This window comes from Penicillium alfredii (assembly GCF_028826965.1).
Source record: "Penicillium alfredii strain IBT 34128 chromosome Unknown utg000001l_segment0_segment0, whole genome shotgun sequence".
NCBI lineage: Eukaryota > Fungi > Ascomycota > Eurotiomycetes > Eurotiales > Aspergillaceae > Penicillium > Penicillium alfredii.
Genome location: NW_026622698.1, coordinates 41004 through 54934, shown reverse-complemented (window position 1 = coordinate 54934; position 13931 = coordinate 41004). Strand labels below are relative to the sequence as shown.

Sequence of the window (13931 nt, the reverse complement as noted above, 5' to 3'; positions counted from 1 at the left end):
GGCGACTACTGCGAGACAATACGTGGGGCTAATTGGCTAATTCTCCGTCAATTTCATGGGCTGACGTGTCTCTTGTGCTGAGTGAGTCTGTCGACCAGGGCTTCACCTCGAAGATCTGCCCTTTGTCGAGGATAGTCATCCATCTCGTACCCCAGAAGGGCTGCTGAATTTCCAAAAATATACCAAGATAGCAGCTATCGTCCATGATACTGGGCGCTTTAAAACAGAGTTCTATACACTTCAGCCAGTTTCCGCCCTGCAGGATATATCTTGTGACACCGCTTCAATCTGCAGGGGATCTGTACGAAATATGGGAATGGGGTCGGGAACGTGAATGTCGGGGACGTGGCGATGGGAATGCCCATCGGTGTCACTAAACGGCTACGGGAACCCATATGGATGCTGCATTCATTGCCAATATGGCGACGCAGGAATGTGGATAAATTGCATAGGCTGATCCGTGGTCCTGTTGTCGTTTTCTTTCCATGTGGCATGAGATACACTATGTCATCCTTTTATGATTATTGGTAGAGATTTCTAGTGCAGATTGAACTCGGTTGACACCGTGATAGACCGTGATCCTACTAAAATCGCGACACTCCACTCTGCGGCTGAAGACTAGTGACATTGCGTGTCCCCATTAGGGGCCATGATCCAATACACGCTCCCAACTGAACCTCTACATCCGAGCTTACCCCATCCGATATCGCCCTGGTTATCAGTATCTTCTGTCCCCTCAAGATTGCTGACGGTGTTCCACTGCTACGATAGCCACTCTGTGGAGCCACCAAGCCGCATCTCTGGGAGATGCAAGCCCGAGAATTGGATCAAATAAATTTTCCTTTATCGCCCTTTGCGTCTTGTTCAACCACAGCCAGTAAGGCGCGTAGATCATCGATGAAACTAATTCCTCGGGAGGTCCACTGCAAAAGGAAGAAAAGAAAAGAACACCAAGTCAACGTGTCAGAGAAACCAGGATTAGGCATAATGGGTTCACTTCAAACTACTTTCCTGGCGTTTTGTATAGGTCCAGGGGTGGGCTAACATGATCATCCAGCACTAGAGCATGAAGGCTGAACGACACTAGGTGAAGCTGCAGAGGATTCAATTTCTCTACACATTATGGTCGAAGCTAGCGTAGCTCTGCAGCCATTGGACTTTTGTTGCGGCCAGCCAGGGAGCTCCCGGGTCATCGATCGAGATTGATTAACAAGTGGGAGCATGAACAGCAATAATAGCTGGAATGCCGCCATAGCTGACACTTTTTGTCATGTCAGGAATTTGTATCTGCATCTTCCTTTTGGCCTTGAGCAGTATTGTTATTCATAGTGCATGCAGCGACTTCGCCGCGGCCTCCCAGGTTAACACCGATAACTATTGTATCGAACGTGGTGGGAGGGGTGCTCAAGCTGCTGATGGAGCATTTTCTATCGCTGCAACCCACTTTTTCAGCTTCGAATGCTAGCATCGTTACTTTGTCAATTTTTGCGTTGTTGCCTATCACAAATCCATTGGAATGGCGGGTTATATGGGCCGGATCCACAATACGGGCTTAAGAACAACGGTGGCATACCAGATTCTAATCGCCCTTCGTGGCATGAGTCAATGTGGTCGGAGAATCTCTGCAAATGTAACATACCCCAATGCCAGCAGGAATACGACTCCCAAGGTCCTTTCGGCCAGAGTTTGACTGAGAAGTCCTGAGATAGTAGCGAAGTACATGGTATGTGTGTGTGTATGACTTTTTTCGGAGATTAAATTAGTCCACCGCCCGGTGTGGCTTAATTTGCCTTGTCACGTCAGTCCCTAAGTCTTCGATTATTGCTTTGTTCTCGAAGAAAAGCATCGAATAGCCTCACTTGGGATCATCCAAGGGATTAAAACGTGGGTATTTTCACTTGAGTTTTAATCATACTAAATACATTGGCTCATTATTGGTCCATCTGATACCCTAATGGGAAAATGTGTTACTGGGAAATGCAGAAATATATATTTATATGCTCCTTGGGTTCCGATGCCCAAGACATTAATTTAGGACACCCATATTCGCCAGACCTATTCTAATAGCAGGGCGCATACGGTGACGGTGAAAAAATAGCCAACATTTCTCTTCAGAGAAGTGGTTTGAGAATGTGGTAGTTAAGCCTTGGGAATATCAATCAGGGAGCCAAAAGATCCATCTAGACCAAAAACTGTGATAGGACTACAATGGATGGATGAAAATAGAAAATAGAGAAAAAAAAACGAGCGTGTTTCGCAATGACTAGTAACAAAATCCAATTACGTAGAAGATCTATGGATTTAGTACCACGTAGAAGAATTCCAGCATATTCTAATAATATCATGAGCAATCATAACCTCGCTAGGAGATAATCTCTACCCCTTTTAACGCTTTTGAGTAAACAACGAATGTAATTTATTTTTTCTTGGGGCGGGGCTGGGGCCGGATTGGGGCCGTGGGTGTTTTGGATCTTATGTTGGATTATGAGCGGACGGGCGGGGCCAACGAGGCCAAGTGAGGGAAGCTGGAAGTTGATTTAAGCGACTATTCCTCATCAGGCTAGAAGGGTGGGACTTATAATTAATCTAATTTAAGGTCTCACTCAGCCGAAGAAGAAAAAAATCATAACCACAATCATAATCATGATCGGGGGGCTCATTAATCAAACTAAAACCATGGAATCTCTATGGATGTATCTCTTGATTGTTCCGGCGAGTGAGGTGAATCTATTAGGGGAGGTATTATGTAGATAGGATATTCTAGGGGATATACGAGGCTGTAGGATAAGCTATGACTCGAGAAGATTTTTTAAACTGACTACTAACTCGGCTTCATACTCTGTAAAGGGTTGAATGTCTGACGCAACGGCTGCCTTGCACATGAATGTACCATCGAAACTTCGAAGGTGAACTGGCAGTGGAATGAGACAATAATCATATAAAAAAGAAGAAACGAAAGTACCCTGTGGGGGAGGGTAAAATAATAGAACCTGAGTCCTACGTATGTACAGTACAGTACATAGTAAGGTAGGTCTTACTGTAATCCTTATAATACTAATCCTCCTTTCTTTCTTAGCGCATGGGGATGCTTCGGGCTGTAGATTACTGGGATCATGGGGCCAAATTGCATCAGAAGAGAGGGCATTTGATCTACTAAGCATGCCTCTCAAGCGATCGGGGTTCAATATCTTAAGAATATTCATTCCATGCCATGGGCACTACAGGAAGATATGTACATAGGTAGATAAGTAAATAAATAAATAAACCAATATATGGTTCATGCAAGACTGAACATACACAGGTTCAGTTGTTGGTTGACGTATTTGCAGGAATCGGGGGCCGGTAGCCCCCAAGTTGTCCGTCGATAACCTTGGGCTGGTCAGGAACCAACCGCCCCACAAAGGTGGATCGGGGCAGTTGGTTAGTGTGGCGCCCCACGCCTGTTGTGCCTGCATGATACCTTCTTGTATTAGGGTTGATCAACAGATACTGTACCCTCGTTACATATGGCCCGAATTCAGATTCGTCCACGGTTACTATTCGTGCTAGCGAGAACTACAGTAAAAAGAGGACATGGCCCAGGGCCCCACTTGTGGTTGGTCTTACCATTGATATCCTAGACGGTGGATTTTAGGGCGCATCCACTGTACTATACTGAGAACTGAGAATAGTAGTACACGCATTTCGCCCGAAAATCCTCCCACGCCCCCCTATATAGATTATAGCGTTTCTTCCCCCCGTAGGGGTTCCGTTTTTTTCTCTTGCTTTTTCTGTCCCTTTGGCCTTCGTTCACGCCACCAAGGTCAATCATATTTCCTTCCCTTCTTTGTGCCGTGCTCGGCTCATTCTTGCCATAGCAATGGCTCGAACTGGGAGCCCGAGGACTCTGCTGGTCCTATTCCTCCTCGCTGCTGAGGCCCTAGCCCAGTCAGCTCCGGCACCTTTCCTAACTACAGCCGGGAGGTTCACCGCTGTGACCAGCCATAGCCATGGTCCAACCAGCACGAAAGGGCCTCCGGTGCCCACGACAACAACTCCCCACAACGGCCCAGCCGGCGGCGCCGCTACATCCGATGGCCGGAAGCCAGGCTCAAAAAGCTTGGTGAATTCCTCTGGGAGCCAGCCTCCTAAGCCTTCAGGCTCCTCGGGGCCTCCTGGCACGCTTCACGGTACTGGAACAACCAAACAAGCTCCCAGGCCTTCGGGTTCCTCGGGACCTTCTGGTGCCCAGACTAGCGGCGCTCAAGGGACCAATAAACCTCCCAAGGGCCCGGCGTCATCTGGAGTCCCCAATTCCCCGCATGGTGGTCCCCGAACCACAGGACAGTCTTCCAACAGCGACAGCCCGAACAATCCGCCAGCTTCGGTCAGAGGGTCAGGAAAGGGGTCCAGTAAGGGAATGCCTGGACCGTCTTCGTCTCTCTCGGCCGATGCTTCAGGCCCGAATGGCTCCGGATCTCCAGGCAGCTCTTCGGCTGGTGGCAAGCCTGGCCCGTCGAACGCTTCAGGAGACAGGGCTGGTACACGCTCCGCGGGATCTTCTCGATCATCCAGCGACTCTGGAGCAGCCATCCTTCCGCCTGTGCCGGTGAGTAAGTCCACCGACCTCTACTCGACTTTTGGATCATCCACCAAGACCATCCCCACGGTCATCGTGCAAACTGCCCACCCGGTCAAGTCTACATCCACCCTGTATAAAGCCGATGGAGACTCGACCACTGCCATCCCTGTGGTTGTCACCAAGACCCCATCTGCCGAGAGCGATCTGGCGGGTTCGATGGTCACGACTCAGCCTCCAGCGTCGTCTTCTGCTACCGCCATGTACATTGCGCTCCTGGGAAAATACCAGAGCTCGTTGACGAACGCGATGGCCTTGTGGAGCAGTGCCAAGGAAGATCCTACTGAGGACAAATACAAGGCAGCCAACGAAAAAATCAAAGAGGTGAATCCGGAGGACAAGGACAACAAGGATGATGATAACGGCGGTGGTGGTGCTTTCGGGGGGCTCTTCGGTGCTGCTGCTGGTCTTGTTGGCGGCGGTGCTGCTTCTGGGAAGTTTACGGGCGGATTGGAAAAAGCCTTGAGAGGCGTGTCGGAGGTCGGAAAAGACATCGGCCCTCCAGCCGCAAAGATAGGTGCGGCATTGGGAGGGGGAGCAAATGCTCCAAGTTTACCAAGTCTTGGTGGCCCGCCGAATATCGACAATCCGTTGAAGGACATCAAGGGGGGCACGTCGCAAGCAAACAACGAAAACAAGAACAACAACAACAGCGACGACAATAGCGATTCAGACTCCACCGATTCAGAGTCGTCAACATCTTCGGATTCGTCGTCGGAATCATCAAGCTCGGACTCCTCAAGCTCTTCCTCGTCTTCGTCTTCGTCTTCGTCTTCGTCTTCGTCTTCGTCTTCGTCCAAGTCGTCATCTTCGTCTTCGTCCAAGTCGTCATCTTCGTCTTCGTCCAAGTCGTCATCTTCGTCTTCGTCCAAGTCGTCTTCATCGTCTTCGTCCAAGTCGTCTTCATCCTCATCCTCGTCCAAGTCATCCAAGTCATCTTCCTCGTCGTCGACATCCACCCCACGGAGCACAACCACGCCGGCATCTGCATGTAGCAGGCGCTCAAAGTACAGTACCCTGTCTCAGCCCAGCCTCAGTATTGGATCCACGTCAGGCGGTTCCTCGACATCCATGAGCAAGTCCAGTTCAAGGACAGGCAGCTCAAGGACAGGAAGTTCTAGCGGCCATTCCGCATGCACCCGCAGGCCTGGCAGCCTCGCTTCATCTCTCCATCTGACGGGAAGTTCTTCACGCTCAACCCAGGTGCCCAAGTCCAGTGGATCGAGCGGCCATTCCGCATGCACCCGCAGGCCTGGGAGTCTTCCCTCACTCTCCAGTATGCGCTCAACCCCCGTGCCCAAATCCAGCGGATCCAGTGGCCATTCCGCATGCACCCGCAGGCCTGGCAGTCTTTCGTCACTCTCCAGTGTGCGCTCGACCCCTATGAGCCGATCGAGTGGCCATTCCGCATGCACCCGCAGGCCTGGCAGTCTTTCGTCACTTTCCAGTGTGCGCTCGACCCCTATGAGCCGATCGAGTGGCCATTCTGCCTGCACCCGCAGGCCTGGCAGTCTTTCGTCACTCTCCAGTGTGCGCTCGACCCCTATGAGCCGATCGAGTGGCCATTCTGCCTGCACCCGCAGGCCTGGCAGTCTTTCGTCACTCTCCAGTGCGAGCTCGACCCCTATGAGCCGATCGAGTGGCCATTCTGCCTGCACCCGCAGGCCTGGCAGTCTTTCGTCACTCTCCAGTGCGAGCTCGACCCCTATGAGCCGATCGAGTGGCCATTCTGCCTGCACCCGCAGGCCTGGCAGTCTTTCGTCACTCTCCAGTGCGAGCTCGACCCCTATGAGCCGATCGAGTGGCCATTCTGCCTGCACCCGCAGGCCTGGCACTAGGTCCACTACCTCTTCGCGGACTTCATCCACCTCGTCAATCAACTATGGCTTGCCTGCAGCCGTCTTGAAGTCCCTGATGAATGATCCTAAATGCACCAACGACGGAGGTCCAAACGGATCGGGCGAATGCCAGTGCTCGACAACTACCGATGGTCAAGCACACTACGCGACTGTGAAGCCGAAGGTTCCTGGTGAATGCTGGCCCTATGATCCTTGGTATTCGAACCCTCCGACCAAGACCACGAACAAGCCCCCGCCTACCCACGCCCCAATCATGACCGCTACAGTTGCCACTCAGTGGGACGAAGTCGGCGAGGTCACTCTTTACATTTCGCAAACCACTACTTGGGGGGAGGTTCAAGGCAAGACTTACTCGGGACCCGCGCCTGCTGGCACACCATACCTCCTCCAAAAAGATATGGAACCCATGTGGGTCACTCCTGGAAAGGAGCACGTCACAGGTGCGAGTGAGTGCCGCAACGTCGCGCAAACTGATGCCCTCAATGCTGCGTTAAGATTTCCAGACTGGCTTGTCCACTACCCGGTGGACCCAGGCGAACCCGACAGCGATTGGGCCTGGGCCCATCTGCCCTACAACCTGGACATTTATGCCTCCTTTAAAGTGGACAGTGGCACCGTTGGGGCTAATCTTGACAACGCTTACGCCGGTGGCAGCGCCGAGGTCGAGTACTGGTGTGCCCAGAATGGGAGTATTGATGAGTGGAAGGCCAATCCCCAACATGGCATGACAAAGCCACAGATTGTTGAGGGGTAAGTTCCATCCCCCTCCGCCGCTGTTAAAAAAAAGACTAACGATTGCATAGGTTGTTTCGAATGTACAGCAAGCAGGTCAATGACCAGATCCAGACAAACGAGGATGGTGACGTGAAGATGCGAATTGGCAATTGTGGGCTTATACACTTCGGTCGCTGCATTCTCAAGGTCGACTATTGCACGACCTACGCGCTATCTTCTGTTACTAACAAAAAATGCCCCTACACCCTTGCCAACCGTCATTATAATGTGACAGAATCGAGTCCGCTGGCCCACGATGATGTCGTTTCATATATTCCTGATTGGGATTCTGACGATGTAATCCCCGACGATGCGCCCACGAAGGACGGTAAGCCGTTAACTTTAACCTGGACCGGGGACCTGGCCGCCGGTGTATGGGTCACAAATGTTACCAGCCTACTAAAGCAGGCTGATGAGGCCACCATCCGCAGCTACACCACCTTCACTCAAGATGACTAGGTAGCGGGAGTCACGAAACAATGACATACTTTTTAGAATCGTCACATGAGGTTTTTAATTTATGATGTATTTCCATTATTATCTTGTTAGTATTTAAATCATAGATTGCCCCGGTTTCCAAGAAATTCAATGCTGCCACCACTTCTACTGGGGCGATGTAGCAGAGTAGTTCAGATATCATCACTTTGAAAATCCGTGAGGACTTTGGGACATGAGAAGCTTAGGGGACAAAATCTTCATGCCATACAGAAACAATGACTCGTGGACGGCCAGAGGCGATCAAGATATTCATGTCGGATGATCAGTATGCTATTCATCCTGCCAGACTATCACGAGTTGCTATTATCAGCGCATGAAAACACCGCTGTGACTTGGTCATCTGAATAGATCTGCTTTATCTGGGCTTCTGTTCCATATGCTCCCCCAACTGCCATGAATAGTCCCAGTAACACAAGCAAAACATGTAACCCGTAGATGGTCATCTGGATTGCACTTTCCCTTCGATAGTGGCCATGCGTATAAAGCAAAAGCCACCCGGGCAGGCTCAGTGCCAACGAGGAGAAACAGATGCTCCCTACCAACCCCAGGATATAGTTGAAAATAGGGATTGCACATGCGAGGATAAAAGAGAGCGCTGAGATTGTGTTGATGCATCCCAACCAAGTTCCCCAGTGGACGATCGTGTTGGACTGTAAATGTCGAGAATTCCGCAAAATCCGCACGAAAACTTACTTGGCGGCAATATGCACGTAGAGACAGCCATTGATAATCAGACCGGGCAATGCAATTCCATATGCAACCCGCTTCACGATTCCACCTGCACTTCCGAGAGCGGGCGAGGCAATCCATTTACCACACCAAGCATAAATCACGAGGCTAAATGTCAGATAGGATGCTGTCGCTAAGCTCATGCTAAGGTAGACTGATTTGGGGTATTCTTTGGTGTTCCGCATCTCTGCAATAACAGGGATAAAGGCTGAGGTCCCGGCACTGGACACAAAAATCGTCACTGATGCAGTGATGCCCGAGATAAAATTCGGGCTACCAATCGCTTGATATCCGAGCTCGAAATCGCCCACTTGGGAGCTGCAGCAGGCCGAGCTTGAATAGTAACACCGATACTAGGGATCACGATTAGCCTGGTGTTCCCGATATGAACGAAGGGAGGATGTTGAAAAGCATACACAATCATGAATACCGCCACATAAATGTTGGGAATCCGGCCCATGTCAGCCACCCGATATGGCCGAATTTGCGTAGGCTCGCACACAAGGCGATAATGACCGTTGCAATAAAAGAAAACCATACAGTGCAAGTCGAGTGGAGAGATAGTGCATTAAACGCTGTCGAGACTCCAATGATACTGGATGCGGCGACAATCACATAACCCACTCTGAAAGCAGTCCAACAAGCTCCTTCAGAGCTCCATCACCCACGATATAGGCCATATCAACAATGGTGTGACACTCGGGGTATTCACGGCGGAAGTTTCCCTGGATGATCGCGCAGTATGTGTTCAGGATGCCCCAACCCACAACATTGATAGCACCCGGAAAGGCGCCGAGTTCATACATCAGGGAGGGAATTGAAAGCACTCCTGTGGCAAAAATGACTGGACAATCAACTTGTCAGCCGCATTGATGTGTTTGGAGCCGGCTAGGGCAGTACACTGCTTTTGGAAAACGCAGTATTGACTTACGCTTTAAAAATATCACCGCTGCTCGCACCCAGCTCACGGTGCAAAAGTCCACCTGGTCATCACCTTTGCTAAAAATTTCGCCATGGTCTGACCAAGAAGACGCTGGGTTTGACTCGTATCCGGTATGATGGGCCTCCTTTAACTCAGCAGACATGACGCATGCATAGAAGACCTCCCTTTGTTCTTCGAAAAGCTCTGTGTTCCCGATATGAAAGGAAGAGATCGACGTCGAGTGGCACAAACCAGGGAACCTTCAAGGGGCTTTGGGATTTTAAAAGTGTGTCAGCGGAATATTCATGGCTATGCAATGGAACTGATCCTCCTTCGCGTCGGGCTTTGTCCTGCTCAGTGGATAAAATTCAATTGGCTAGACAAGGATGAATATGGAGTTTGCAAAATATCACCTACAAAAGGGTAGGGTAGGGGCGAGGTCTAACCACTCCTAGTTGACGGCGTAGGGGGGGGGGGGATTATAGTTTTGCTCGTTACTTCGCTTCAGGCAGCTAGAGTCATTATTTCGTCTCCCTCTTTTTGAGAAATAACAATGATAGCTTGGCGACGGTTAGTTTGCAAAAATACATCGTATTTAAAGGCATGATCTTGAAAGTTTGTCAACATAAGTCAAGGTGACCAGACAAATCGCATCTGTTATGCTAATTCAGTCACTGAACAGGGCCACGCCAGCAGTTTTCTTTTCTCGAAGCAATACCTCACTTTGCTATCCCTCGCCTATCCAAGATTCTCAAGGTCAGTGGGCCTGGCCCCCAAATCCCAAATTTCGATGCATCCACTTTAAACCCAAATAAATTGGAGACGGCATTAAGTGAATCGATATCGATAGCTATGAATGGGCTATTAATGGGCCCAATATTGCTATTTATTCGAACTCGGCGCTCCACCTCCAGCTTTTCCCGGTGATTTCCTGTTTGGTAACAATCATCTAGCCAAAGGAGATCTTAGGCCCTTTTGTGATATGCCTCTTGAAGGTACCAAAAAGGAACTGGGTGGCAGAAACGACGGTTTACGATTGTCGATCCAATCGCCTTTTTCCATGACTTTCTTCATACAGTCGAGGTATAACTGAAGACCGCCTTGTGAGGATGCTGAAGTCAATAGGTAGATACCAAACCACATCGCCGTAACTGCCGTCGTGAAACATGGAGTGATGTTATTGACTGCCCTGCCAATGTACCTTCTCTGAACAACAGCAACAAAGGCACCGAAGAAGCCAAATACGAGTTTCAGCTAACAATATAAGACAGTCGATACCTAGATTGCTAAAATCATCGTGAACCAAAACATTGACCGAGCCATGCCAGCACTCCCCAGTGCTTTCTAGTCTCTGGAGCATTGCCCGTCTTTCCATCCAAAGCCAGACTCACCGAATCCGCCTTTTCCGGGTCATCCAGGTAGTGCTCTATCCGAAACCCGGCTAAGGAAACAATCTCAAGAGAAAACTCGCCTTGCTGTTCACCGAAAAAACTAAGAAAAGTCAACACACTTATGCTCCATAACACTAAAGAAGAGGCAAGCCCTACCTTCGAATCATGATGCTCACTCTCTTCACATTACCAGGATCCAGGGGCTTTGTGTCCCGCACTTTCTTCCCCCGGTATGTCGGCTTGAAATCATCCCATCTAATGAGGATAGTCTGCGGAGTCTTCGACCGGAAATCATACTCCCAACTCAAGGTACTTTGTTCTCTCCCGTCTGGTCTCTTGGGAAGAATCTCATTCTTTAGCGTGATGGTGTAGAGTTTTCCGTCGGCATGGTTGACAGCTAATTCTAGTCCGTCGTAGTTGGAGAGATCCCACAACCGCTGCTGCCCTGTCGTACGCTGTGATGCGAAGCCTGCACCTCCCAGGGTCGTGACATCGAGATTCCCATGAAAACTAGCGATAGACGAGTCTGGACAACAGGTAAGAATGGAATGAGATGACCCCCCTCGAACGTGGTCGTCAGAGGCTGTCCAGTCATTAGGTGCCCATTCTCTGTTGAATCAGCAAACTAAGGCCTGAGGTTATGCAAAGAATTGTCACCCATTTAATTACCTGGGGCCCCCAAAGAGAGGGAAATAAGTTGTTCGTTCAGACATCTTAAGCATGGGAATACCAAGGGTGCTTGGATGTGGTGGTTAAATGCAGAGGCTGACTGCGCAGTAGGCCCACTCACTTCATGACATCACCAGGGATCGATCGAGGCTGACCGCTCCCTCGGTGCATGCGCATCCATAGAATGTTCGTGATCATTTTCTTGGTGGCTTCCAGATGAACCCACAAACAGCCGATCCACGGAGAGATCCGTATTAGGGGTGTGGTAGTGGTGACGTTTATTGATTAATTTGCATCTTCAGTTATTGGACTTCGAACTAGTCCACCATCTATTACAAGACTAAATGCTCTAGGTTACCTGCTCTTCAGATCTAAAACATTCCAAGTCCTAAAAAGCATTCAGCGAACATTATTGTGACGAATTCGGTGCCTCATTTTGGCACTATAATCTCATTTCTGCATGTTTTCGTAACACAAGACTAGCATGCGGTGAAACGAGGTGGCTGTTCTAATCTGACTGACAAGTAGATCAAGAATGTTTGGCTTTCGCCCATGAGGCTTTTGCTAAGCGGCCTATTCAAGCTTTTCCCTGTTATAGACCACCACCGTTGTACCATCAGACAGCACCTTGTGCTCTGGAACCAGCTTATACCTGCCCACAGCTGGCAGAATCTTCTGCCATGCTGCCCAGTATATTACGCCTAGCACCAGCACCACAATGCCGACCACAGAAGACAGCCAGTATGGCAATGAGGTGTCTCCCTTTCCTCCGGGAGGTCGAATAAATGGTGCGACCAACTGGAACGCCTGGCCAACCATGAAGAAAAAAGCAACAGGCCACCAAACTTTGAATGGTCGAGGAATATCGGACGCGGTCCACCGAAGATAAAACAGGCCTGCAACAACCAAGAAGTTGATCACACTGGCCGGGTAACCCTCGAGGTCGAGGATGAAGTTGTAGGCATCGCCGAACGGAATAGCGACAATAATGATGAAAGATGGGATAAAGTGCAGCAACAGACCGCTCGACGGTGAGCCAAATGGCCAGTTCGATGCCCAGAACTCCGGGAAGGGGATCACCCCTTCCTTGGCCAGCTCTTGGTTGACTCGAGATTGGGCGAAGGTGACGGTCATCACATTGCCAAATGCAGAGATGGCAATCAGGACACTATTTGCCGTGTTAGGAATTCAGTTCCCGGGGCGCCTACTTTGCTCGGCGTTTGACTTACCTGAGGGCACGCTTAGCGGATTCCCCAAACACCTTGCCCATAAAGTATGAAGCCACGGTCACACCACTTTGTGCAACCTCTTCCGGGGTGGCTGCGGCATAGTATGCCACGTTGGCCAGCAGATACAGCGTGCCGATAAGCAATAACCCAATGGGTGCCGCGATTTTCAAAGTACGGACCGGGTTTTTGATCTCATTGAGCACATACGCCGCATTAGACCATCTAGAAGAACGCTCGGTCAGAATATGTCTCTTCGTCAATGGTCACTTTGGCACCTACCCTGAGAAGGAATTCAACACCTTGAACAAAGCGGTCGCATAAAGATTACTCGAGGTGGCTGACCCGGCAAAGGCATTATGGAAACTGGCGTGCGGGTCGGGAATTCTCGAGGCGCGTCCACTGAGAACCACCCAGCCGGTGATCACAATAAACAGCAGGAGAATGATTTTGTAAACACCGATAACGTTCATGCCCCGAACGCCCCATTTGGGAACGAGCGTATGGAGCAAGGTGATGACTACGATCACTGCAATAGCGACACCTCGCTGGTCCCACTCGGAGGCTTCTTTTCCTGCTGCCACCCAAATATTCGAGGCAAAGACGATGCATCCCTGGGCTGGTGGAATCCATTAGCATGGCACACAGATCCACCCACCAACCAAGGCCCATACCTGTGAAGCCGAGCGCAACGGCCTGGACGGCAAATACCACCGTAATTAATAGCTTTGGTCGACCCCAGGCGGCCTCCAGGTACACTTTTTCTCCTCCACTGCGTGGCATCATGCACCCAAATTCCAGCCATACGCACAGCCCAGCGCCAGCAAGGGCGAGGCCTAATACCCACAGAAGCAATGCTGCGCCAACGCTTCCGACGCTGTTTGTGACTGACGATGGCGTAGAGAAGATACCGGTTCCCACCATGCGACCGACACTAAACAAGAAAAGAGAAATCAGGTCTTAGCCCGAGACACGCCAGAAGAAAGGGGAGAACATCGTCAACCCGACCTACATGAGAAAAATAGTCGAAAAGACTCCCATATGCCGACCGAGGCCTCCCCGCGTGTATTCATCAAAGTTCAATTCGCCCACACCAACGGCGGGCTGACTATCTTGAACTTCATCGGGGAGTTTGCGCTCGTCGAGCTCATCCGGGTGCGCCATGTCGGTAGGCCGAGTGCAGCGGGGGAAGCAAAAGTGCCAGAACTCAATGGCATGTGTGTCGCGTGAACCTTTTATATTGAT

At 50.3% G+C, this 13931-nt stretch overlaps 6 protein-coding genes across 6 annotated transcripts; 3 read left to right on the top strand and 3 right to left on the bottom strand.

The window, feature by feature from the left end:
• Positions 1 to 3859: 3859 nt before the first annotated feature.
• NUU61_000010 (uncharacterized protein) lies at positions 3860 to 5613 on the top strand (the record flags this gene model as incomplete). Its single annotated transcript, XM_056650594.1, has 2 exons — positions 3860 to 5232; positions 5292 to 5613. 2 exons carry the CDS (start codon positions 3860 to 3862, stop codon positions 5611 to 5613), a joined length of 1695 nt encoding a protein of 564 aa, XP_056515444.1.
• Positions 5614 to 5751: 138 nt separating this feature from the next.
• Positions 5752 to 6456, top strand: NUU61_000009 (uncharacterized protein; the record flags this gene model as incomplete). The annotated part of the gene is made up of 1 exon (XM_056650593.1): positions 5752 to 6456. The coding sequence occupies one exon, from the start codon at positions 5752 to 5754 to the stop codon at positions 6454 to 6456; it is 705 nt and encodes a 234-aa protein (XP_056515443.1).
• A 76-nt stretch (positions 6457 to 6532) lies between these two features.
• On the top strand, positions 6533 to 7710 carry NUU61_000008 (uncharacterized protein; the record flags this gene model as incomplete). Its single annotated transcript, XM_056650592.1, has 2 exons — positions 6533 to 7227; positions 7281 to 7710. 2 exons carry the CDS (start codon positions 6533 to 6535, stop codon positions 7708 to 7710), a joined length of 1125 nt encoding a protein of 374 aa, XP_056515442.1.
• Positions 7711 to 8438: 728 nt separating this feature from the next.
• On the bottom strand, positions 8439 to 9563 carry NUU61_000007 (uncharacterized protein; the record flags this gene model as incomplete). The annotated part of the gene is made up of 3 exons (XM_056650591.1): positions 8439 to 8796; positions 9103 to 9322; positions 9410 to 9563. The coding sequence occupies 3 exons, from the start codon at positions 9561 to 9563 to the stop codon at positions 8439 to 8441; spliced, it is 732 nt and encodes a 243-aa protein (XP_056515441.1).
• Positions 9564 to 10692: 1129 nt separating this feature from the next.
• NUU61_000006 (CIA30 family protein) lies at positions 10693 to 11504 on the bottom strand (the record flags this gene model as incomplete). The annotated part of the gene is made up of 3 exons (XM_056650590.1): positions 10693 to 10891; positions 10948 to 11400; positions 11461 to 11504. The coding sequence occupies 3 exons, from the start codon at positions 11502 to 11504 to the stop codon at positions 10693 to 10695; spliced, it is 696 nt and encodes a 231-aa protein (XP_056515440.1).
• A 529-nt stretch (positions 11505 to 12033) lies between these two features.
• NUU61_000005 (amino acid/polyamine transporter I) lies at positions 12034 to 13850 on the bottom strand (the record flags this gene model as incomplete). Its single annotated transcript, XM_056650589.1, has 5 exons — positions 12034 to 12628; positions 12690 to 12911; positions 12969 to 13305; positions 13349 to 13620; positions 13699 to 13850. 5 exons carry the CDS (start codon positions 13848 to 13850, stop codon positions 12034 to 12036), a joined length of 1578 nt encoding a protein of 525 aa, XP_056515439.1.
• Between the last annotated feature and the right edge of the window lie 81 nt (positions 13851 to 13931).